Source organism: Fundulus heteroclitus, chromosome 2, assembly GCF_011125445.2.
Source record: "Fundulus heteroclitus isolate FHET01 chromosome 2, MU-UCD_Fhet_4.1, whole genome shotgun sequence".
NCBI lineage: Eukaryota > Metazoa > Chordata > Actinopteri > Cyprinodontiformes > Fundulidae > Fundulus > Fundulus heteroclitus.
This window is the reverse complement of record NC_046362.1, coordinates 19,715,762-19,738,781: the sequence shown is the minus strand read 5'-3', so window position 1 is coordinate 19,738,781 and position 23,020 is coordinate 19,715,762. Positions and strand designations below refer to the sequence as shown.

The 23,020-nt window shown below is 39.6% G+C and overlaps 2 protein-coding genes across 3 annotated transcripts in view; one reads left to right on the top strand and one right to left on the bottom strand.

The window, feature by feature from the left end:
* Window positions 1-1,073: 1,073 nt before the first annotated feature.
* cd9a (CD9 molecule a) lies at window positions 1,074-13,647 on the bottom strand. Of its 2 annotated transcripts, none has more exons than XM_012873753.3 (8): window positions 13,428-13,647; window positions 8,602-8,704; window positions 8,402-8,499; window positions 7,537-7,611; window positions 4,928-5,029; window positions 4,459-4,551; window positions 4,140-4,223; window positions 1,074-2,406 (listed from the first exon to the last, which is right to left on the bottom strand). In XM_012873753.3, the coding sequence occupies exons 1-8, from the start codon at window positions 13,494-13,496 to the stop codon at window positions 2,341-2,343; spliced, it is 690 nt and encodes a 229-aa protein (XP_012729207.1). In that variant the 5' UTR covers window positions 13,497-13,647; the 3' UTR covers window positions 1,074-2,340. The 2 variants fall into 2 exon arrangements, with proteins under 2 accessions (XP_012729207.1, XP_012729208.1); XM_012873754.3 differs by lacking the exon at window positions 13,428-13,647 and adding an exon at window positions 9,624-10,121.
* A 3,413-nt stretch (window positions 13,648-17,060) lies between these two features.
* Window positions 17,061-23,020, top strand: part of vwf (von Willebrand factor) — a 30,734-nt gene continuing 24,774 nt past the window's right edge. The window contains exons 1-12 of the mRNA XM_012873738.3: window positions 17,061-17,391; window positions 17,518-17,569; window positions 17,690-17,830; window positions 18,085-18,187; window positions 18,282-18,490; window positions 18,904-19,025; window positions 20,211-20,430; window positions 20,508-20,630; window positions 20,713-20,824; window positions 20,908-20,954; window positions 21,034-21,170; window positions 21,255-21,393. Of these exons, the coding sequence (XP_012729192.2) occupies window positions 17,383-17,391; window positions 17,518-17,569; window positions 17,690-17,830; window positions 18,085-18,187; window positions 18,282-18,490; window positions 18,904-19,025; window positions 20,211-20,430; window positions 20,508-20,630; window positions 20,713-20,824; window positions 20,908-20,954; window positions 21,034-21,170; window positions 21,255-21,393 (1,414 nt within the window). The 5' untranslated portion in view covers window positions 17,061-17,382. The remainder of the gene's footprint in view (window positions 17,392-17,517; window positions 17,570-17,689; window positions 17,831-18,084; window positions 18,188-18,281; window positions 18,491-18,903; window positions 19,026-20,210; window positions 20,431-20,507; window positions 20,631-20,712; window positions 20,825-20,907; window positions 20,955-21,033; window positions 21,171-21,254; window positions 21,394-23,020) is intronic.

The window sequence follows — 23,020 nt, the reverse complement described above, 5'->3', positions numbered from 1 at the left end:
TCAAAGTGGGAAAAGACGGGGAGGGGATGTTTTGTTCCTCTGCACACTGGGAAACAAAACAAAAGTCGTTTTGTCCATCTGATCAGGACACCTCAGCCCTTCTAACCCTCGCGTGCTTTTTTTAGACTTAGACAACTTTATTTGTCATTTTGTATGCACAGAGTGCGTACAGAACGAAAATTGAAGTGTGCACCAAGTGAATCAACTAGTGAATCACTCTGCTGCATCATTTTTGGTCCCCATAATGTTAAACCGTGTTCCTGGAAAAGCATTTTCAAAATGTATGGATTTTGATTTTATGTTTCAGATCTGGAAAAGTAAATAAGAGTAAAAAAATATATATGTTTCCAGACTTTATTCTCTTGTTCTTGATTTTCTTTCCTTGTGTCCTCCTGTCAATTTGTATCTATCATGTCTTCCCTTGCTTTCTTGTTTCCTTTGTTCCTTTTTGCTTATGTCCTTCCTTACTATATTTATTAAGCCCTCCTTCCTTACTCTGTTGTGCCCATCCTTCTTTCTGTATCTCTGTCCTTCCTTTCTTATGCCCTTGTTTGCAACCTCCATTATGTGTCCTTCCTCTCTTTCTTCACTTGTTCAAATCCTTCCTTCCTTCTGTCCCTCTTTCCTTCCTGGTATCCCTCATGTCTTGCATCCTTATAGCCTTGCATTCTGAAACGAAATTTTACCCACAGGGGACAAATGAAGAAATTGATTGGAATTCTTATGTCCTAACTATTTCTCTGGTTTCCTAACTTCCCTCCTTTGACCCTTCTTTCTTCCTTTGGTCCTCCTTCCTTCCAATTCCTTGTTTTTGCAGAATACATATTTAAAGCATTTGCATTGTAGAAATATTTGCCAAAATGTTGTAATGAACTTTAATAAATTACATTCTAAAGTGAACACAGAACAACTAGAAAATCTGGAAAAGTATGGAGTATTTACATAATTTTTTTTTAGAAAACGTGATTAAGAGCAACCTATGAAAAGGCCAAGTTAAAAATGAAAGCTTCACAGCCAGTATCCCTCTTGGAATGCATGTATCCATGTCCAGGACAGATCACAAAACCCTTAAGTTCAACTTAAATCACTTTAATATATTTGGCTCTTGTTAACTTTTGACCCATTTTAACATAGTGCATAGTGTATAAATGAACAAAGTCATTCAAATCAGGATGACCCTGCAAATAATCAAACTGCATTTGCCATATACACGCCAAACATCAAAAATATTACAAATAGAAAAATAAACCAAAACACAACATACAAAACATGGAAAAAAAGTAAAGGGATTTTAAACAAGGGCAAAGGTAAAAGAAACAATAGAAATCAATGGAACCCAGATGCTACTGTAATGCCAAGCCTGTTTACGCCACAAACATCTTGTAGTTTATAGCTTGGCATTCATTTGGCTGCTAGCCATCCTTAGTTTTATTGCTATGTCTACAGCTGTGTTGCACTTTAGTGGTGGTGTTTACCGTTTTCAGTCGTAGGAGATCCGAAGTGATTGAAATCGAAATCAATGTCATCAACGCACACTGACATGCTGTTTCGCTTAGATAGAAGCTCACAAATGCCGATATCAGTCAAATAACCACAAATTTATACATTTCAGTACTACACTGCCGCTGAAGCAGATGGCACCCATTCTATATATGGGCTTAGTGACAACATCACATCTATCTCAGGAGCAAAGTCATATCTGATACACTGATACACTGTAGAGAGTATGCAAAGGTATGTTGAAACATGAGCTCTGGCGGTAACCTTCTCTGGCCTCTGGTTAGCTTTGATGTCATTTCGGTAAAAATCAATGAAATCAGCTAAATCTGATTGAGAGTTTTAAAAAAAAAAGCTCACAAACAAGCGAGCATTCTGCCAAAATCTGCTAACTGGCAAAATGTTGCTTCTTTCTTTTTTGGGCCAATTAAATCAAGTTAGACGAATGTAATATTTTTTTTGTTAGTTTTCATTTCATAAATCTCTTTCATGTATAAAAAAAATCTCTTAATGCTGGAACGGGATAATTACTTTCTAGGGGAAGGCCCGTGTCTTTACTAAATAAGACACAGACCCGAAGGTCCGTATGAAGGTCAACATTTTGTGCACGTTGTGCTCTGTCGTAGCACAATTCTGAAAAGTGTTTACATGAATGAACTAGCTTAGCCAGAATTCATTGTATCATACTTTCACGTTCTCTACAGCCAGAATTATATTGACTCCTCCTAGCTTAGTTTAGCACCCTCTTTGAACAAGCAGTGATTTATTTTTGTTGGCAGTGCAGAGTCTGTTGACTCTGAGAACGACATCATGCAACAACAACAATAACTTCCAGTAGGTATTTCAAACCACCTCCCGAGATTTCCTGATGGCACAGCACAGAAGCATGCTAAAGATCAACCCGAACACCTGTTGGAGAAATGCAAAGGGTATATTAATAGTGTTAAAACTGATGCAATAAAGCAATCTGTTCTTATCCTAGGGTTAGTATCTGCTCTTTGCAATCCTCAGAATAATTTTGCCGCCTCTCCTACCGACTAAAGATGGTCTAGAACCTCAAACTAGCCATAAAATAAAGATACTGTTCATGAAGTAGTATTTACAAAATACAAGACAACATAGTATGTGATTCTCTGCAGAACACCTGAAGCTCTGTTGAATTGAATGGGAAGAAATTGTAAATTTTGGCATGTGTGTGAATGGCTCTGTGTTTAGGCTGGCGAGCCTCCACCCCAAGCTCAAATCTTTTTCTCTACCCCACCTTCCCACCAGCTCTGACCAGTTTTTCTGCTGAAGAAAAGCATACCCACAAAAAAATTCTGCTACTATCTTGTTTTATGGTTGGCAAGGTGTGTTCAAGGTGAGGGTCAGTGTTAGTTTTCATATATAGTCAAAAGGTCCAGCCTATCGGCTTTGTGGGCTTTTCAGTTGTCATACTCTTCCCAATTTCTGATGATGGATAGAACAGTGCTCTGCGAGAAGTTTAAAGCTGATATTGTTTTAGCAAACAATACTTTTAAACTTCTGAAGTCTTAAACAAAGCAGCTGTGTTCATACCAAACATAAATTACACATAATGGGACTATTAATTATTTATGTTTCTGTATATATTGTATTTTCTTTTTAAATCTTATATATATTTATACTTTTAGAGTTGTCAAAGTAATTTATACTTCGATACGATAAATACAACTTGCTGCTGGAAGTTTAAACTCTACTAACATGTCAAGTACAGCCGGAGAAACATGTGACCCTCTTTATCAGCAAGACAAAGAGGAACTTTCCCTATATGGCAGACTAAAAACAACAAAATGCTCAAAGAAAAAATTCTTGTACACACTGAAAATGTGGTTTTGAAACACAATTTTTGTATAGAATGATTTTTTATTTTTCCCTCATTAGGAAAATGCCAAACAAGGAAATGACACTTAAACTGTCTATTTCTCTGAACGAGGGCTGATTGTCCCCTACGTTCTGGTTTTGCCCTAATTTGGAAAATTAAAGTCTGTCATTTTGTTATTAATCATGTTTTTTTTTTTTGCTCTTAACCAAAAATAACCCAGCGTTCTCAAAAACGTGACAAAATGTCAAAAGGTTCCAGTGGCATTAACACGAGCTGATTTTGCCGGCCAAAGTAAACAAAGACAACTACAAATGCCTCTTTCGCTTTCCATATTGGTGGAAAAAAAAAAAGCTTTGTAAAAAGTAAAGTAAATAAAAAGCTACTCTTCCTTAAAGCTATTATTAAAAAGTTTCAATCAATGCAACAAAGGGTTAATGCACACTGCAAAAACGGAACTAAAAATAAGTAAAATTTTCTTAAAATTAGTGTATCTGTCCTTGATTTGAGCAGGTAAATAAGATGATTTGCCAATGGAATAAGATTTCAGCTCTTAAAATAGGAACAACTCATCTCCATCGTCTAATTTCAAGTGCAGGATGTCTAATTATCTTATTTTAGGGGTCAAAATACTCATTCCATTGGCAGATAATATCATTTACCTGCTCAAATTAAGGACAAAACCCCAAATTTTAAGAATATTTTACTTATTTTAAGGTCTGTTTTTGCAGTGCATATGGGTTTCCTTAACCATGACTTGGTGACCCCTACCCTTCTGAAACAAGGGACTGAAATCACTCACCAGAACAACTCCAATGGTGATCCCGACTCCTCCAATAATGTGTAGCTTGGAGAAAAACACCTCCTCGATGACTTCAGGACACTTCTGCAAAAGATAACCATGATTAAGTTCCCTCTCTTGACACCGTGCTCAACACCAGAGACGTACAAATAAAAGTAACCGACAGCCAGAGCGGGTGCAAACTCCTTGTTGCCATAGTAACAATGCATGGACACTAATAACGCATACGCTATCATGCAGTCACAACTGTGATTTAATACAAATGTCAAATGATCACAGAGAAACAACATCTGCTGGACACTTCGGGTCATGGTTGTACCTTAGTAATGAGCTTCTCAAGCTGCTGTTCTGCACGGGGACAAAGGTCCGGTTCAGTTTCTTCCATCGCACCCTTGACACCGCAGCAGTACAACTGGACAAAAAGACAAATAACAGTTTGACATTACACAATAGGTCTGTGCGTTTTTTTTAAGAAATACACCAACGTACCAGAATGTTCTCTAGTTCTCAAAGTCTTGGACTCACAGATACTTTCCCAGCCAAGCTGAGCTAAAAATATTTTGAGTGACTTTAACATTTTTAGCTTTTGTAGCAGCAGTCTCATATGTATGCAAAGCTTTGCAAACTGCCTCGCAGATTAAGCTCGATGCTTTACAAAGACATGAGATAGAGTATACACTCATCTAAATTGGATAAAATATTAAGTTTTTATCAAAATTCTCCATTGCTATAGCAATGAGATGATTTTCATTCAGAGCAAATAATCAATAACGTCCAGGATGTCTCACCCCATCGTGGATCACGCGCAGAGCCTTTTTAAGGCTCTCATCTCCAGTTTTCTTGTACGAATTGTACATCTGTGTGTAGGTTGCACTGATGTCATTCACCACCTACAATACAACCACAGGCATGGAGAAGAAAAAGATGATGTCATAACTGAAACGGCCACATTTCTTACATTTCATAATACATTTAAAATTAAAATTAAAAAACTGAGCTGCATCTGGACACATTTAAAATTATTTGTATATTGTTAACCCCTTTGATGTTTCTTGTTGTCTTTTACACAGTTTTCGAAGGTTGTCTTTTGTATGGATCCATGTTTACTATAATATAGGCCAACACAAGTACATCTAAGTTAGAATATCATAAAAAAAAGTTTTTAACTCATTATGTATAGATTTACTACACCCAGAAAAATATGTATATTTTAAAGATATTCAGATTTGTTCCTGTTAATCTAAATGATTATGGCTTATATCTAATGAAAACCTAGAATTCACCATCCTCAGAAAAGGTGAATCTGACGTAAAAAAAAAACATTAGACAAAAATTTGAAGCAAAAAGAAGCAGTCAATCTGCTGAAAAGTATGCCCGTATATTTTTTATAGAAAAGTACTTATGTTTTTTTTTTTTTTTTTTTTACTGCACAAGTTACTGTATCCATGCAGTTTGGCGTGAAGTTCATCCGCCTGTGGCTCTGATGAGGTGATAAATAGTATCCTAGTTTGCTTTAGCAGCAGCCTTCAGCTTGTTTGCATTGTTGGGTCTGGTGTCCATCATCTTCCTCTTGTCAACACACCCCATTGTTTCTCCATGAAGTTTAGGTCTAATGAGTCTTATCCCCAATCGGCCTCAGTGACCATGGTCATTATTGCAGATGTTGGTAGTTTTGGCATTATGAGCAAGTACCATGTTTATCTGGGAAATGAAATCACCAAATCCCTAAAGCGTAAAGAGCTGTTATAAGTTACCGCACCTTGTCAGTGGTTAAACAGCCTGGAGGACCCAAGTTCTTTTTTCCTTAAGCAAACTCCACTTGGCATAAAAGTTTTGAAGGAATGACGCTTGAAACAGAATACTATACCTTAACATAGTTAATCTAACAAGGCAGAGGGATGTTAACAGCTTCAGTTCTGGACTCTCATACATAAAACCATACAGAACAGGCAAAATCCAGAAGCGAGAGTCACAACCCTCTCGCTTACGTCAGATTATATGGATCAGCAAAGACCTTCTCCAGGATTGGTTAATTCTTCCCATGTCAGCTTTGGGATATGTGTCACTATTAGACTTGCGAATAGCCTGGCTCCCGCGATATCCACGTGTAAATTCTGCCCCGAGATAACTGCCTATTTGTTTTTGCATGCCACATCTGTGAAGTCCTTGGCGTCCGTGAGTTATCTGCTGTTTCCCCGCTGACTGCTTTCTGCAGCTTCAGTCCCTGTGACCGCTTAATCCTTAACAGTGCACTGAAGTTTCCTGACAGTTACATCGACACTAGACATAATAAAACACAGTAAACCAAACCCAGCAGAGAACACGCCTCCCTCAAGTCGTCACTGACTTGACTGTGCACACTCCTAATTGGATCTTTGCAAAAATGCCTACATATGCTGGGACCTTGATTTCCGACCAAAATGGAACTTTTCATCTAATTTGAAATGAGAATTTTGGACCACTGTGCAACGGTTCCATCCTTTTTCTCCATTGTCCTGGAAAAAGCATTTCTGATGCTTCCTTATGCTGGAGCCAAACAGAGTGTGACGGACGCAGGCCGTGTCCTATCTCTCCAATTTCTTCAATGTGAGATCAATAAAGCCCTATCTTATCTCATCTTATCTCATCTTATCTTATCTTATCTTATCTTATCTTATCTTATCTTATCTTATCTCCAGCTGTTAATGGCCAAGAGTCGGAGTACACCCTGGACAGGTCGCCAGTCTATCGCAGGGCACCATGTGAATCTCCTTTGAATTTTTTAATAGGTTTCACTTCACTATGTTTCCAAGATTGCCTGTTGCACCTTCATGTAAAAGGCTTTTTCCTTCCACTCAACTTCCCTAATATGAGATTATTTTAATGCGACACCAAGGGATCACGTTGAAATTAAGTGTTTAGGTATACTTTTATGTGTTATCCTTTGAGTTGTACAAAATGATTGTAAGTTTACATAAAATAAAGCTCTAAAACAAAGTTCTAGCAATCAGTCAGACAATGGAGACAGCAGCCATCATCTTTAGCAATCAACTTCTGTGGCTTACTGACTGCAGGACAACTACAATGTCAGCAGTCTTCCTGCCCTGTGGGTTACACTTCCGTATTAAAAATGTTTCTGCATTGGCCTCATGTGATATTAAAAATTTCTGTGAAAGTAAATTTTCATTTGTTGTAAGCCATATCATCCAAATTAACAGAAATACAAATTTGAAATACATAAATGAGTCTGTAATGACTCTCAATAATCAATCAGCTTCGCTTTTTGAACTGAAGTACTGAACTACAGTACCTTTTAATGACAGTCTAACGTAATGTATGTGAAGTGCTCGCTTTTATCTGGTATTCTCTATTGAGCTGTCATAGCATCCATACTGAGAACGCATAGTAATTATTTTACCTTGGTCTGGTTCGAAAATCCCCAGATTCCAGCCGCGATCACGATGCCAAATATGATCAGCAGGAAGAAAAAGAACTGCACAGAGAAATACAAAATTAAACTCAGCTGATAATTCCCTTCCATGCATGCCCGTGTGCTGGTGTTGTGTGCGCATGTGTGCAGTGCAAGGCCAGCGGAGTGTAGCCAAACGCAGTTTTCATTGGCCCCTCCTCCAGCAAGACTTAGTGCAAGCAGATTATGGCCCGACTGGGCAGGAAGGGGGTAGAAAGCGCTGGGAAATCGAGAGACTCCCTTGTGGCCATGAGACCGTTCAGTAAACAATGATGAGAGCAGACATCTCATATTTTAAGCAGGGAGTCCATGGGCCATGGAAACTGAAGAGGGTAAAAAAGCCTTTGAAAAAAGGGTATATAAAAAACACACCACGAATACTCATGTTTATGAACATGAGTATGTGCTAATGTAGGAAAATTACTGTTTAAAAGCTATAGCATTATGCAATAGGGAAAAAAATTAACTTAAGTAAACACGCTGGGTATTATTTTCTTTTCTCAAATACTGTTTATACACACACACATATATATATATATATATATATATATATATATATATATATATATATATATATATATATATATATATAAATAATAAACAATTAGTGTTGTTATAAGGAAAGAAATAGCCCATCTACTCTCCTTCACCCAAGCATGACAGATATGTATAAAAGCAGATATGTATAAAAGCAACCTAATGTTACATGGCTGAGCTTAAGCAATAGAAATCCATTCACCTGTAACATGCAACTTGGGAAATACCCAGTATAATAGGTGAACAATTTAGCCGTATGATAAGAAGTATTACAAACCAGGCCCAGCATCCACGGTGACTCCTGGATTGCGCCACAACATCCCAGGAAGCCCACCACCATCATGAGCACGCCAACTCCGATGAGGATATAAACACCTACAGAGAGCAGAACGTGCAACAATACACGCGTCCGCTCACATGACGCAAGCTTTAAATGATAATGGAAGCCGAGCTCGATGTGTTGTGAGCGTGTCTTACCTGTGTAGAAAACATACGGAGGATCCGGTCCTTCAAAGAGGCCCTTGGTTTGCGAGTCCAGTTTCAGCCACAGACCTATAGCCAGGACAGCAGTGCCTGCAAGCTAAGACACATGACATACCTTTAGTTCACACAAAGCTACCATCAGCATTAAATTAACATTGTGTGCTTTGCTCAACTGTAGCTTTTAATATTTTGGTTGAATCCATAATTATGGAGATCTTAGATTTGCCTGACATCAAAGTGCGGCTTATCGATGAGCGCCGAAAAGCGTAAGCGCCTCTTCTGCCCTGACATGCCCCTTCTAAAGTCATTGTCTTTCTATTTGTTTCACTTTGTTGTTTTCAGGCTTCAGGAATGTTAACTCAGACTTCTAAAGCGGTACTGCGCAAACGTTATAGGGCATTTTTTGGTAAACGCTCTAAGCAAATGATGTAGCCGTCGCACAATCTGCTAATTTAGGGCTCTTTAAGACTTGTGTATGTTATTAGACGAACAACTAATAATTGCACCTTTTGCATCTCAGGTTACTTTAACTCTACATTAAGGATCACCTGCTATATTTTAAGGACAAGCAGAATTATTTAAGATTTGCAACGCTGGATTCTGATCATTGTTACAATAACAGTGAATCTAATACAGTTTTAGCTGTGGAAAAAAACACCTTGAAATACCTTGAAGAAATTAATGTTTATTATTCTGTGATGAACATGCTGTTCTGCACTAAGAAGCATTTCAAACACTCACAGACAAGTCAATTTTTAACTTTTACAAGGAACGCCCTAGTGTGACTTACTGTGTTTTAGTCAATGAGGAAAAGCGCAGCTTGCTGAGGTTTCCCCTTTTCCTCCTCTTTTTCACAAACGGCTCCTATACCCATCGCTTCTCAGGCTGTCTCCCGTCTCCCTACTGTCCGGTAAAATGGCTGACTCTCACGGGGTGAACATTTTAGAATGCATATACAACAGCGTTTACTTATCTTTCTCTACCTCTCACGGCATGGAAAAATAAAGCACACCTACCCAGAAGAAAGCGTTGAAGATAAAAATGAGATACTTCAAACACTTGATCCCCCCGGGAAGACCCATGCTGAGTCAGTGTGAACAAGTCCACCTTTCTGAGCATGTAACCTCTGCCCTATAGGAAGCAGAACAGCGTTGTGGCGTAAAGTGAAAGAAGCGTTGTTGCACGCCACGCCTTCGGTCACCTGATTACACAGTTGGGAGTGGCAAGAGCACCCTGCTGTACTTTTTCCAAACCGTCCAGTCAAATGAGGTCCTGCCTGTTTTTCCCTCCTCTCCGTTGTTTCATGTTTCTACATGTGAGTCCATTGTGTTGTCTGAAAACGGCACATACTTGAGTTGCACAGGCGTTTCATAGTCCCGCAGCAGCTCAGAGGGTTCCTGTTCGGGCATGTTGACATTTTCTGAGCATTTTCTAACATTCCTGCTAAGCAGCATATCTACGGATCAGATGTTCGACCTGAGCGTGGCTTGTATTCAGGTTTGGGAAACTTGATCGTCATGCTCTGTCACCAGGGCCGGTCTGAGGTATAATCAAGTATAAGCCGTTTAGGGCCACACCAGCAGACAGGCCCCCAAAATGGAGGATTCTGCTCCTTCTCATCATCTGCTCAGTTCACATTAAGTCCTCAGCTCTAGACGCTCATAATGTCACTAGAAGCCAAAATCTGGTTTCAAAATAGGCCGACCTGACAAAAAATATATAAATTCACATTGTTGGTTCTACCAATATACAGCACTGTGGAAAAAAGTATTTGTTCCCTTACATATTTGTTGTGTTTCAGTCACATGTAAATGTTTCAAATCATCAACAAAAGTTTTGATATCCGACAAAAATAAGTGAAGTAAATTCAGAACGCGTTTTAATGATTTCATTTACTGTGGTAAAATAGCCATTAAATCCTATCTGAAAAAATGTGAAAGTCTTTCAGTGTGGAGGAATTTTGGCCTACTCTTCTTTGCAGGATTGTTTAAATTCAGCCACAGCCAGAATGATGTTGAGCCTGAATGGCCAGTTTAGGGTCCTGCCACAGGAGTCTTGAAGGTCATCTAATTTTTTTTTTGCTTTTTGTTTTGCAGATGTGAGATCAGCCTTTGTGTATACTGTCAAAGATATCCTTTTGGATCTCTTCTATTTATGTTATTTTTACCATGCCTCTTTTTCTATTTTTGAATAATGAACAGTGACCTTATTTAAGTCTGGAGTGATTTAGATGGTGTGACCTTCTGATGAGTTGCTGAATGATTTTGGTTGGCCGGCCAGTACTGGGAGAGTGAACCACCATTTGTAGTTTTTTTTAATTTGTGGATAATGAATCTCTCTGAGTTTCCCTTGAGTACCAAGGCCCCAGAAATAACTTTGAACCTTTTCCTGACTGATAGATGTCAGTGATTTTGTTTCCCATCAGTTCTTGAATTTCTTAAGATCAGGCCATGGTGTGTTACCTTTTGACATCTTCAGCCATCTTCATGTTGCAGACAAGTTCTGTTTAAGTGATGTCTTGATTCCAGAGGTCTAATCAGGCTTTGGTTAGATTAGATAAATTGAACTCAACCATACCAAAAATTGTGTCACAATTAATTGATTATATGGATAATTTTAACAGCTTTCATCCAGGTTATCTTTTTTCTGATATTAAAATATTGTTAGATGATCTGACAAACATAAGTGTGGCAAAAACAGAATCAATTTGGTGCGGTCAGTTTTTCACCACAGTGTAGTTCAGGCATAGCAGCATGGGCTGTTAGAATAAAGTGGATATTATTTGTGTTAGTGGCACAAAAACAAATTGAGAATTCTAGTATAATTATTCTTTACTCAGTAATAGCTTCTGAGCTCTATAAGCTTAGGGTGTCTCTAAAATTGAAAGAATAACAGATTTCTGCACTATTGCTATCAATATATAAATAATGTGAAATGACTCGTACGATTCAAGCAGTACAAGTTTTGGCTGTACATTCTTTGAGTGAAAATGATATTAAATTTCAACTTGTGAATCATATAAAAAAAAATTTGTGTTAGGGTGCTTACGTTCACTAATCAAACAAGATTTGAGCATGTCACACAGTGCCAGCCTGCTTTAATAAAATCTTGATTATAGCTCCAGCCACCCTGTAGGATTTAGTCGGTTGAGGCGAATTGACTCTGAAAGGTCTGACAGAAATTGTCAAAAACTTAATCACAAGGTAGCAGCAGAAACAAGACATATTTAAGACACTACATGATATTTGCTGAAGGTTATCTTTATCTAGGAGAGTGCTGGGTTGGCCTTCGGCGCCTGTGACCCTGAACGTAAACAGACTGCTGGTTAAAAGTTATAGTTGGGAATCCTGTTCAGAAGCACTGGGACGCTGCAGGCCTGTAAACTCTGACCAATTCGTGCTCTTCCCACCAAAGAGCCGTGATTTGTCATAGTTTTGTTCCTGCTTTCATTCCCCTCTGTCGCCTTATCTATCGGTTGTCCCACATGCCAATCATTTTCACGCCCTCACATAACGGCCATGTGCGTGCACGTTCCTTGTTAGTTTTCGCTTGCTGGCTGCACATGCGTATTTCTAGTTTATGTATCCGGTTGGCTTAGCGGTTAGCATTGGTGTTAGCAGTTCATTGTAGCTCCACAGCTCTCACCGTATACTTTGAACATGTATACGTTTATGTTTAATGAGAAGAAGAAACTTTCGGACATCTTGCCGTCTCTGCCTTTAAGGCTGCAATATGAGATTGTGTTAAAATTCTTTGACATTAAAAGGCCTTTATATCCATAAATGAAAATTATAGTAGGCTACAGTACAAAACTGGCTTCAGATGTGTCATGCAAACTGATTCAAACATGGATGACCAAAGCAAGAAACTGAGAGCTGTGGTGAGTGGTGGCTGGAAGGGCTTCAACTCTGGTTAGGGCCCCGCACAACCTTGGGTCGGCTCTGTCTGGCACAAAAAAACAGCACTACAACTGAAACTGATTGTGTGATAAGATGTCGAAAGATTTTGTTGCATTTTCAGTCCCTTCTTCAACTTCCTCCTGTAGGAAACACCTGGAGTCACATAAGGAGATGCGGCATCAGTAGCTTACTTCATTTGCTAAACCCGTTTCTTTTAAAAAGTAACATATTTTTAAATATGCGCACGAGTAAAATCATCCACACGCAAACACACGCGCGCACGCACGGTGGGAAACCCCTGTCTGCGCTGTAATGAATGGCTGTTCCCACATAGCTGCGCAAATTAGAAACGATCATAAAAGGGCAACACATCTATGTGTGGTTCCACATATTCACATCACACACGACACACCCTGCAGGCTCAGTGGGACGCAAATATCCTGTAAGGCATGCCCCACGACCCACAGACGCACAGCTGCAGACTTAAATACATCATGATGAATTTTAAATCAATCCGTCGCCTTTGTAAAGCGCCCCCTCGCTATTTGGTCTCATTTATTAAAACATCACGAGTGCAAACTCCAGAGCACACCCTGCGCCATGGAACTGGGTCACTTGGCCACCGGGGATTATTCTCCAGACCGATCCACAAACACCGAGGACACGTTTGTGCGCGTGTCGCGGCCGTCGGTTGCTTGGAATCATCCGAGCCACGACTATAAGACCCGTTCGGCGCTCGGCACCATTCGGGGACACCCGTGTCTTTTCATTCACTATCTGCTAACCTGCGCTCACACGACCGCGCGCGCACGAGTAGATTCTCACACGCGTGCGTCCACGTGCGCGCGCGCGCGCGCGCGCTTTCTTAAACAACCAACAGGATGCGTGTGAGCATACGTATTTATCTGGCCTCACACTTACCCAGAACACCAGGTTGAAGGCGAACATCAGAAATTTGATGCACCGCTCTCCGCCCGACAGCGCTGCCATGGCGATTTTCTCCGCTTCAAATCCCGCTGCTGTCTAACCAGATCGGCGTTAAAATAAAGAAGCGCTTCCTCTATTTAACGGTCTGTGTGCTGAGCGAGTAGTCGCCGACGCGCTGGCGCTGTCTCGCCGTGCCGTGCGCGCATGTAGTGGTCCGCCCCCACATGGCGGCGCGACTAAAACCTTTTTCCTTTTTCATTTCCTGAAAAAACAAAGTTGGGGTAAAGAAAAGAGCTGAAGCAAGTGCTTTTTATTGCGGTGTTTTGTGAAACTTTTCAATCGTTTTGACATAAAAAAACACAAAACTATTTCGTAGCGATCTTGCAGTTTTATCCCATTTTTGCAAACAGCATGAAACCATATGTGCAACATATAGCGAGCTATGCATCGAGTGGTTCTCTGCTTTTTGAGCTTTCTGTGACAAAATGCTGCTGCCTGGAAGGTGTGATGACGTAATTCTCCCAGAATAAGGAACGCGCGTTCATCCTCAATATACTGCACATGAATGGATACCGTGTACGAGCAGGCTGTTTTCTTCGAAGCTAGAGGTTTATGTTGTGCTGCCTGCACTAGAATCAGAATTCCTTTTATTGTCACTGTGCATAATGCGAAATTTAAAGAATATCATCTGTCAAAGGCAGCGCAAATAAATAAATAATAATAATTGAGTATATCTCAGTAAAAAAAAAAAAAAAAAAAAAAGCATTATGCTTCATCAGAAATGTAAAACCAGAGTCAGATCACTTTCATATCAGTCATCTTTCCAGGTAAATAGGACAGACCAAAACCTCTACCCGAACGTCTGCCATAACATTACATACAATGTCTTAAAATATAATTTGGACATAATTTTGTTCAGTACCCTGAACAAAATATCCAAAATAAATAACTTTTTAATTTCGCAGGATAAAAAAAAAAATTCCATTACTTAACCTCCACCATACCCCATTCAGTATTTTGGGTCTTCCTTGCGCTTCAGTGGTTTAAAAAGATATGCAGGCTTAGGTAAATAGTTGCTCAAACAAGCCTCCCTTCGCCTTTAAAACTGTCACATACATGAGTTGAACATCAACTTGCTAGGCTGCCACAGATGTTTTTGGTCATATGGAAAAAGCTCTAACACACTATATATATTTCAGAAGAGCACAAGTGATACCCAATCAGCAGAACTGCGACACAAATATAGGAGCATTTACTGTATAATGACATTACTCAATCTCATGGAACACTATGCAGATGCTCCATCTGTGCTGATGAATAAAAATTAAACACCTCTGAACCAAAAATTACCTGACCTACTTTCTAACTGTCCTGACAAATAATTAGAAAATCGAACCGCTTGGAGGCCCAAAGAGTTTTGAAATTTAATTCTCCGATTGTCAATTTATCATTAGCTATCTAAAAACCCTCCGTACTGACCCACTCGGTCGTGTCCTTGGGCAAGGCGATTCACCAGTATTGCCTGCTGGCGGTGGCCTGAGGGCCCTGTGGCTCCAATGACAGCCTCGCCTCTGTCAGTCGGCCCCAGGGCAGCTAGGGCTACGCTAGTTTATCACCGTCAGGGTGTGAATGTGTGGGTGAATGTAGTGTAAAGTGTTTTGGGGTTGTTGGACTTCATAAACCGCTATAAAGGTACAGGCCATTTACCATTTAAAAAAATCTTACAAAATACACTACTGGGAGTCCATCAAATTCAGTCTTGGCAGAACTTGACGTTCCAGACAACCTGTTTTATTTCCCTATCGTTCGACCTGCACAGCACAAATGTTTAAATCCATCAATACTGTAAGATAGGAAACAGTTTGAAATCAGCTTTACCACACAATAATCAACTTGTGTACTCTTCCAGCCATGTTTCTGACAGTTCCAGTTGTTTGAAACGTTTCAGTTGTTGCTCTAACTGTAAGCATGAATAAGTATGCTATTTAATGTTTGTTATTTCCTGACCTTTGATGGTTGCCGAGGAACCTATTTCAGTGAGTGGAGGTTTGCAGCTAGTACCGACAATTCCTTTTGTCTTCCCTGACTCAGCGCAGGTTTCTTTATTAGTTCCCACACAAGAATTTAGTTCAGTATATTATTTTAATTTTGTTTCGAGTTGTTTAGTGTTGTTGATGTTTAGACTATTGCTATTAGCACGCTACATCTTGCTAGCTTTTCCACCGTGAGCAAATGTTGTGCAATTTGTGACGTAGGCTACCTCAGGTATTTTTCTGCTATCTTGCTGTGCTCTTGTTAGTCAACGTTTAGAGTGTAGTATGCACATTTTATAGGACTTCTAAGTTGTTTAAAGTTTATGATAGTAAATATTTCTAATTCTCCAGTTGTTGTAAATAAGCGCCTGCAGGAATGTTAGCATGCTAATAAATGTGGCATTGTACCGGCTAAAGAAACATCAGAAAATCAAACTGAACGAAGTTCATTGTAGGTACCCTTCTCTTTTTATCTAAAAGTGACTGACGGGCTATTAGAAAATCAGTTGCCTTTTGTAATGTTGGACAACAGTAAAGCTGATCTAATCATCCATCCACCGTCTACAGGTCTATCCGCTTTTCCAGCGGGGTCGCAGCACAGGGGACTGGCCTCCATCCTAAGCGGTCACTGTTGCAAGAGGCAGGGTACACCCTGGACAGGTCACCAGTCCATTACAGCGTACATAGACAAACACAGGACAAGCCAGTATGCACTCTAAGGGAAATTCAGAGAGACCCATTAACCTAGCAGGACCGTGAGAGGAAGCCATTGTACCTGGAGAGAACAGTTTGTATGTGTATATGTGTGAGGGATTTGAACCCAGGATCTTCCTGCTGCAAGGCAGTGCTACCAACTGCACCACTGCGTAGCCCTGATCTACTCTTGTTATTGAATATTTTAAGTGTGCACACATCCTTCCAGACGCTTTTTTTTTCCCAGTTTTTTTTTTTAATCAGCGAAGCTTTACTGATTCAAATCAACCAAATGCTCAGATAGCATGAACCATATGTCAACATTAGTGAGTCACTAAATTAAACCAAATGTAACCAAATCAAGTTTTTTTGAGGCCCTTCGAAACAACCAAAGTGCTGTAGGAAGGAAGCAGATTGCGAAGGAAAACTAGAATAAGATAAGGTCAAAACAGACTGATGATGGAGACAAGTATTAAATGCCATTTACAGTTTCTGCTATGCAAATGAATGTAAGTCTAAGTCTCAAGTATATTTAGTGCAATATTTAAAAAGAAGTTTAAGGGGGGGCACTCAGAGAGAAATGGACACTTAAAGCAGATAGTTTAGCAGTCGCGGATCAAAAAAATGCATTTGTTCTCATTTCACAGACGTTTTGACAAATGCAAAGATAGATTCTCCTTTTTTTGGTCTGAACTCCAGACAGTCGGCAAGGTTTTGACCTGAGAGTGTTTATCAGCACTCTTTCTCAGTACGTGTTTGCGGGATCTTGGCACAACCAAGTCACGCGTCCCTGCATGGGGCACTGCAGATGCAGTGTTATTGCGTGAGATATCTCTGGTGAGAGTGTTTTCAACTGGACTTGTTTGGGTTGGCGGCGGTACAGATACGTTTTGTGTGGGCTAATCACTCAGCCCGGCGATCAGTAGGCACATCCTGGCATTGTCCCGCTGGGTTGTGTTTGATGGTGTCAGTCTGCAGGCACCATGTTGTGGACAGAATGATATTCCTTCTTGACATAACCTGGCCCTTCAGGGAAACCCCGCTAGAACTGGGCGGGGGGTACGGTCAGTGCTATAAAACAGTGCGTCCGCCGTCGCTGCAGAACTTTTTGTCCTCACCCAAAGAAGCGGTTCTTGACCATTGCAATACTTCTTGGCTATGTAAAGTTTACATGTGGATTTCCTCATTGCTCTGATCTTTATTCTTCCGCTCTGGCACCTGGAATGATGGAGGTAGGACCCAAAAAGCCTTTGGAGAAGTGCTTTTTAAACCGAATGAGCATTGCGCGTTCATTCTGCATTAGAGGATAGCTACAGCGCAAATAATGGTGAGGGTAAGATGTATGTGGTTCATTTCAGGTGCGCATGAGGAGGTATCTGCGAGAGTTTTTTGTTTTCCTGCAGCTTACAGGTGTGTTGTTCTATCACTAAGTTTCACGTTTCTCTTAACTCTCAGATTCTACAAAATACCTTGTGTTAAATCTTGTATGTTGTTTATTTTATTGTCATTCGGATATATCGGTGCGTCCAGCTTGTGTGGCAGGCGCTGGCAGATGCAGCCTTTTCGGACGACATTATATCCACACCTTTGATGGAGTTATTTATGAGTTTCCTGGAGACTGCAGCTACCTTCTGGCCGGAGACTGCAACCATCGCTCCTTCACACTACTGGGTGAGTTGCATAAAGAGAATGTATTTAGAGACAAATAGTTATATCTAATATTCTTTCTGTGTGGTCTACCACATATCCAGTCTTATATCGGTGTTCAAAAGTATTCGTTATGGAATTTGAGAAGAAAGCGTCAATGTTTTTTTTTATTTTATTTTAGTGAACCTCACCATTAGCAGTCATATCCGAGTGTTGTTTGTTCTATTGTGCAGATCTATCTGTGTCATTGCTGTAAAAATGTCCTTTTGGATCCTTAGGTGACTTTCAAAATGGCAAAAGAACAGGGATCACATTGTTTCTGGGTGATGCCTTCGAGTTGCACCTATCTGTAAATGGGCAGCTTTCACAAGGAGGAAAAAGGTGCAGAAAACATTTAAAAAAAAGGAAAGACAAAAATGATCAAGCAATGACACTGATAAAGGCAGAAATATCAGCTTCTGGTTATGTTTTGCAGATTGTCTCTTCCCTACGCGTCTCATTCTGTGTTTGCGGGCTCAGAACTTGGGTTTTTTAAACTCTGGAGTGAAGAGTTTGGCTTCACAGTCACCATTGATAATGCTGCCAACATTGCCCTGACTCTTGCCAAACGCCACTACAATGGCACCTGCGGCCTCTGCGGCAACTTCAATGCAGTCCCAGATGATGAATATATTGCTCAGGAAGGTAGGTTCATCAAGAGAAACACATCTTTGTATTAGAATATTGTTATAAATCTAAATAGTTTTTTATTTATTTATCTGAAGCTGAGTCTGAGCTGTTAACCACAAATAGCAAAACTAACAGAAATAAATACAAGAATTATGTCATTCTATGTGTAATTGAGGAATGGATTAAATGAGTTTCACTTTTTTAAGTTGAATTATAGGGTTTTGGAGGTGAACAAAGGAGAGCTTAATATTACTGGAATTTAGGAAGTGATTTGAGTCACCAGCACTCAGCAACAGGAAGAGTAGCCACTGAGTACAGGAAAAGATAACACAGTAAAAGCAACCAAAGACATTCGTGGTAGGATGAGATTAAAGAGAAAATCTGTCAGCCCTTATGTCTGTGCATGTACATGTCTGGTGTGCTTTCAGGGTTTCTCACAGAGGACAGTTATGATTTTGCCAACTCCTGGGCCGTGAAGGGTGCTGACCAGGCTTGTCGGCGTGTATCCGATCCCACCCAATCCTGTAACAGCACAAAAGGGACCGCAGCGGTAACAGACAACACACTTCCAAGAATGTCATTAAAGTTGATCTGACTTTAAATCAGAAAACATGTGCAGTCTGACGCCATCTGAACTTCCCCAAATGCTTCTGTCCTTCACTTTCTAAATCAGTTCCTCTATTGTAAAAATCACCACTTTATTACTCATGGTCTGACTTCTACATTTTAAGGAATTGACTGGTGATGGTTTAAATTGAAATTTAAAATAACAGAATAGACTAACAGTGTCTGTTGTTATGCAATAAAATAATATTTCCGGATTTCCATGTATTACAACAGATTTCTTGAATAGAATATCTGAATAATTTCTCAAAAAAAGCCCAACTTTTGACATTCCAACAATATGTACCACATCTTGTTATGTTTGTACTTTTAGCTTTTATTAAGCAAAAGTTGTATTTATACCCCTTGAACCTTTTCATATTATGGCAAATTATAGCTGGAAAACTTCACAGTGCTCTATAAGTTCAGTCCATTTAACATTTAATAATTTCCTTCCATTAAACATTTATGTAATACTTTGTGTTGGTCTGTCACATGAAATCCCAATAAAATATATGGAAGTTTGAAGTTATATTGTGGCACAATATAAAAAATGTTGAATGGATATGAATACTTTAGCAAGAATGTATAAGTATGTATAAAATATAAATATAAAAAACGTCCATTCTTTTTATTTTTGCAACACTTTTATATTTGCAACATTTATGGTTATTGTTTTATCAAATAATTTTTTGAATTAGCTTCAAATTATTGTGTTGTATTTTTCCAACTAAATAGAAATCATCCTGTTTCTTATAAATCACCAGCCTGTAAGCAAGAGGTGTAACTGCACCTCAAGTTTTTTAACCAATGGTAATTTGTTTAACAAATTAATCACAAATTAAATTAATTGGAGTTGCTATCTCGTTGATTTTAATAACTATTATGGTTATTGTATGATCATTTTAATACCTTTAATAACACAATTTTTCTAATAACTGTTCCTCTTTGAATGGCAAAAATACAACTAAAAGGTTAGTGTCAGGCCTCATACAATCAAGATTTCCATAAAATATTGAATTTTGTTTTGCTAGCTACTCACAAAATCTTGTGTTTTTATCTTTGGCTGATATTACACATCCCCTTTTTGTCTAAGCTAAGCCATTTTTCATGCACATGTCTGTCTGTGCAGGTTTTGTCCAGCTGCAGTGTGCTGCAGAGCTCCAGCGTGTTTCTCCACTGCTCCCACCTGGTCTCGCCCGATGCGTTCCTGTCCCTGTGTCAGGCAGAGGCCTGCAAATGTGAGCAGAAAAATGCAGAAGACTGCTCCTGTCCCTTCCTCCTGGAGTACGCTCGCACATGCCACGCTCATGGGATGCTTCTGCGTGGCTGGGTGGAGGAGAGCCAGTGCTGTAAGTTAAAAAAAAAATCAGATAAATGCAAAAAGATAACAAAAAAATAAATAAAAAAATTGCTATGTGCTTTGCAGTTCCCAAGTGTCCGGTTGGCATGCAGTACAGTGAATGCAGCAAGTCCTGTTCTACAACCTGCCATAGTCTCAACATACAGGAGGTCTGTAAGGAGGAATGTGCGGATGGCTGTACATGCCCCAGTAAGCTCTCGCCCGCTAAATATAACTCGTCCCTCGGTTGTAGTGTTGCCAGCAGTAACATGACATGTGCATTTGTTTTCAGCTGGAAAGGTTTTGGATGGGAATCGCTGTGTGGAGGTATCTCAGTGTTCCTGCACTCACATGGGACGGCATTTCCCTCCAGGATCTACCATCTCCCAGGACTGCAATACATGGTGAGGAGCAATAGTACGCTAAAGTATGCATAAGTACATAAAGTACATAAACAGTGAAGCAAAATGTCCCTCTGCTGTTGAAGTGTGTGCCGCCACGGGTCCTGGGAATGCACCAATGAAGGCTGCCCCGGTGAGACGAGTGTCCTGCACCGCGTTCATGCCTGTTGTCGACTTCCTAATTTCACGTGTTCTATCTTCTTTGTGCTTAGGGGAGTGCTTGGTTGTCGGCCAGTCTCACTTCAAGACCTTTGACAACAAGTTTTTCACCTTCGCCGGCCACTGTCAGTATCTCCTGGCAAAGGACTGCACGAATAGCATGTTTTCTGTCATAATTGAGAACGTGCAGGTAATTCGCGTTTTAAGCTTTTTATTCATATATTTCTTGCTGTCAGGCAACGTTTGCTCCACCGAAGCATGCTTTGTGTCCTAGTGTGCAGACGATCAGGATGCTGTGTGCACACGCTCCGTGACGCTCAGCCTGCCCTCCCTGGAGAACATGACAGTGAAGCTGAAGCATGGAGGAGTTGTGTATGTCAACAGCATGGCAATCCAGACCCCAATGAATCATGGTGTGTATTTTTGGCATATCGGGCGATGAGTCACAATCAAAGTAAATTTCACTGTACCGTGCTGTGACAATGTATTTGTCCCCCTATAGGTTTTTTCCTGTTTTTGCTTTTTTTTTTTTTTGTCGCACTCAAACGTTTCAGATCATCAAACAAATTAATAACAGACAAGGATAATCAAAGCAAGTACAAAATTCTGATTGGAGAAATATAAAACAAAGTCGTTACGGTTACACTTTATTTGAAGGCGTCTACATAAGACTGACATTACACTGTCATAAACATGACATAACACCTGTTATGAACATAAATGACTCTTTATGAATGTTTAGGACTGTTGTCATTAATTGTGATTCGGTAAATTATGACACTATTAAAGCAAAGTTGACATTGTTTAAAATGTATTTGTTATGACAACTTGACATTAACAGAGACAAGGTTAAGTTTAGGGCTTGATTTGGGATTAGGTTAAATTTAGGGCTTGGGGTTTTGTTAAGTTAAGGGCTTGTCATAACAAAGACATTTTAAACAATGTCAACTTTGCTTTAATAGTGTCATAATTTACCGAATGACAATTAATGACAACAGTCCAAAACATTCATAAAGAGTCATTTATGTTCATGTTTATGACAGTGTAATGTCAGTCTTATGTAGACCCCTTCAAATAAAGTGTTACAATAGTTACTCACTAAACTAAATAACTGTGCCACCATTGCTGGAGAAAAAAAAATGCCTTTAGGAGTTTGAAATAACTGGGAATGAGCCTTTTAAATCACATTTACCATAATCTCATATTAGGTTCTGGTAAATGTGAGCGGTGTCTTTGTGTGGTTTTTGGTGTCTTTTATTCCAGGAGATCTTTCAAAGATGGTAAATAGACTGACCTTATATAGTGTTTTTTTTAGTCATACTGATCACTCAAAGTGCTTTACACCACAGGCCACATTCCCCCGATCACGCCCACTAACACACACACATTCACACGACTCCTCCACCCACTGAGCCACAGTCGCCCGTTTTATGCCTAACGTCTTTAATACAGTTGAATCAGGAACACTGACTTTAACTGAGGCGAATAAACCCTGCAGAGCTGTAAAGGATGTTTTGGTTTCTACTGTGACTTCGTGGAGGTCCTGTGCTAGGAATGCACGCTAATGTTCAATGTTTACTCCCTGTATCTCTAATGGCTCTCACTGCGGGTCGCTGGAGGCCCAGAGGCTCAGAAGTGGCTTTGTAACACTTTCTTTGCATGTTTGTCATCTGCTCTTGATTTTTTGTATTTAGTTTGTTTTTTTAATTAATTATTTTTTTTTAGGATCAAAGCACGACGTGTTACTTTTTGACATCTTTTAGCCGACTTTATTTTGTCAGACGGATTTAAGTGACTGCTTGTTTCAGGCCATAATCAGACCCCTGTGAGGCTAGTGAAATTAAACGTAACTTTATTTGTTATTGTTTTTGTTGAAATCAATCACAGGTAATCAAGGGAAATTACATTTTCATATAGCGCCCTGTACATTCTTACCTGTAATAAATTAAATCATAATTTGAAAACTGCATGTATTCTGGATATCTTTGTCTAATTTAAACATTTGTTTTATGATTTGAAACATGTAATTTGAACAAAAAA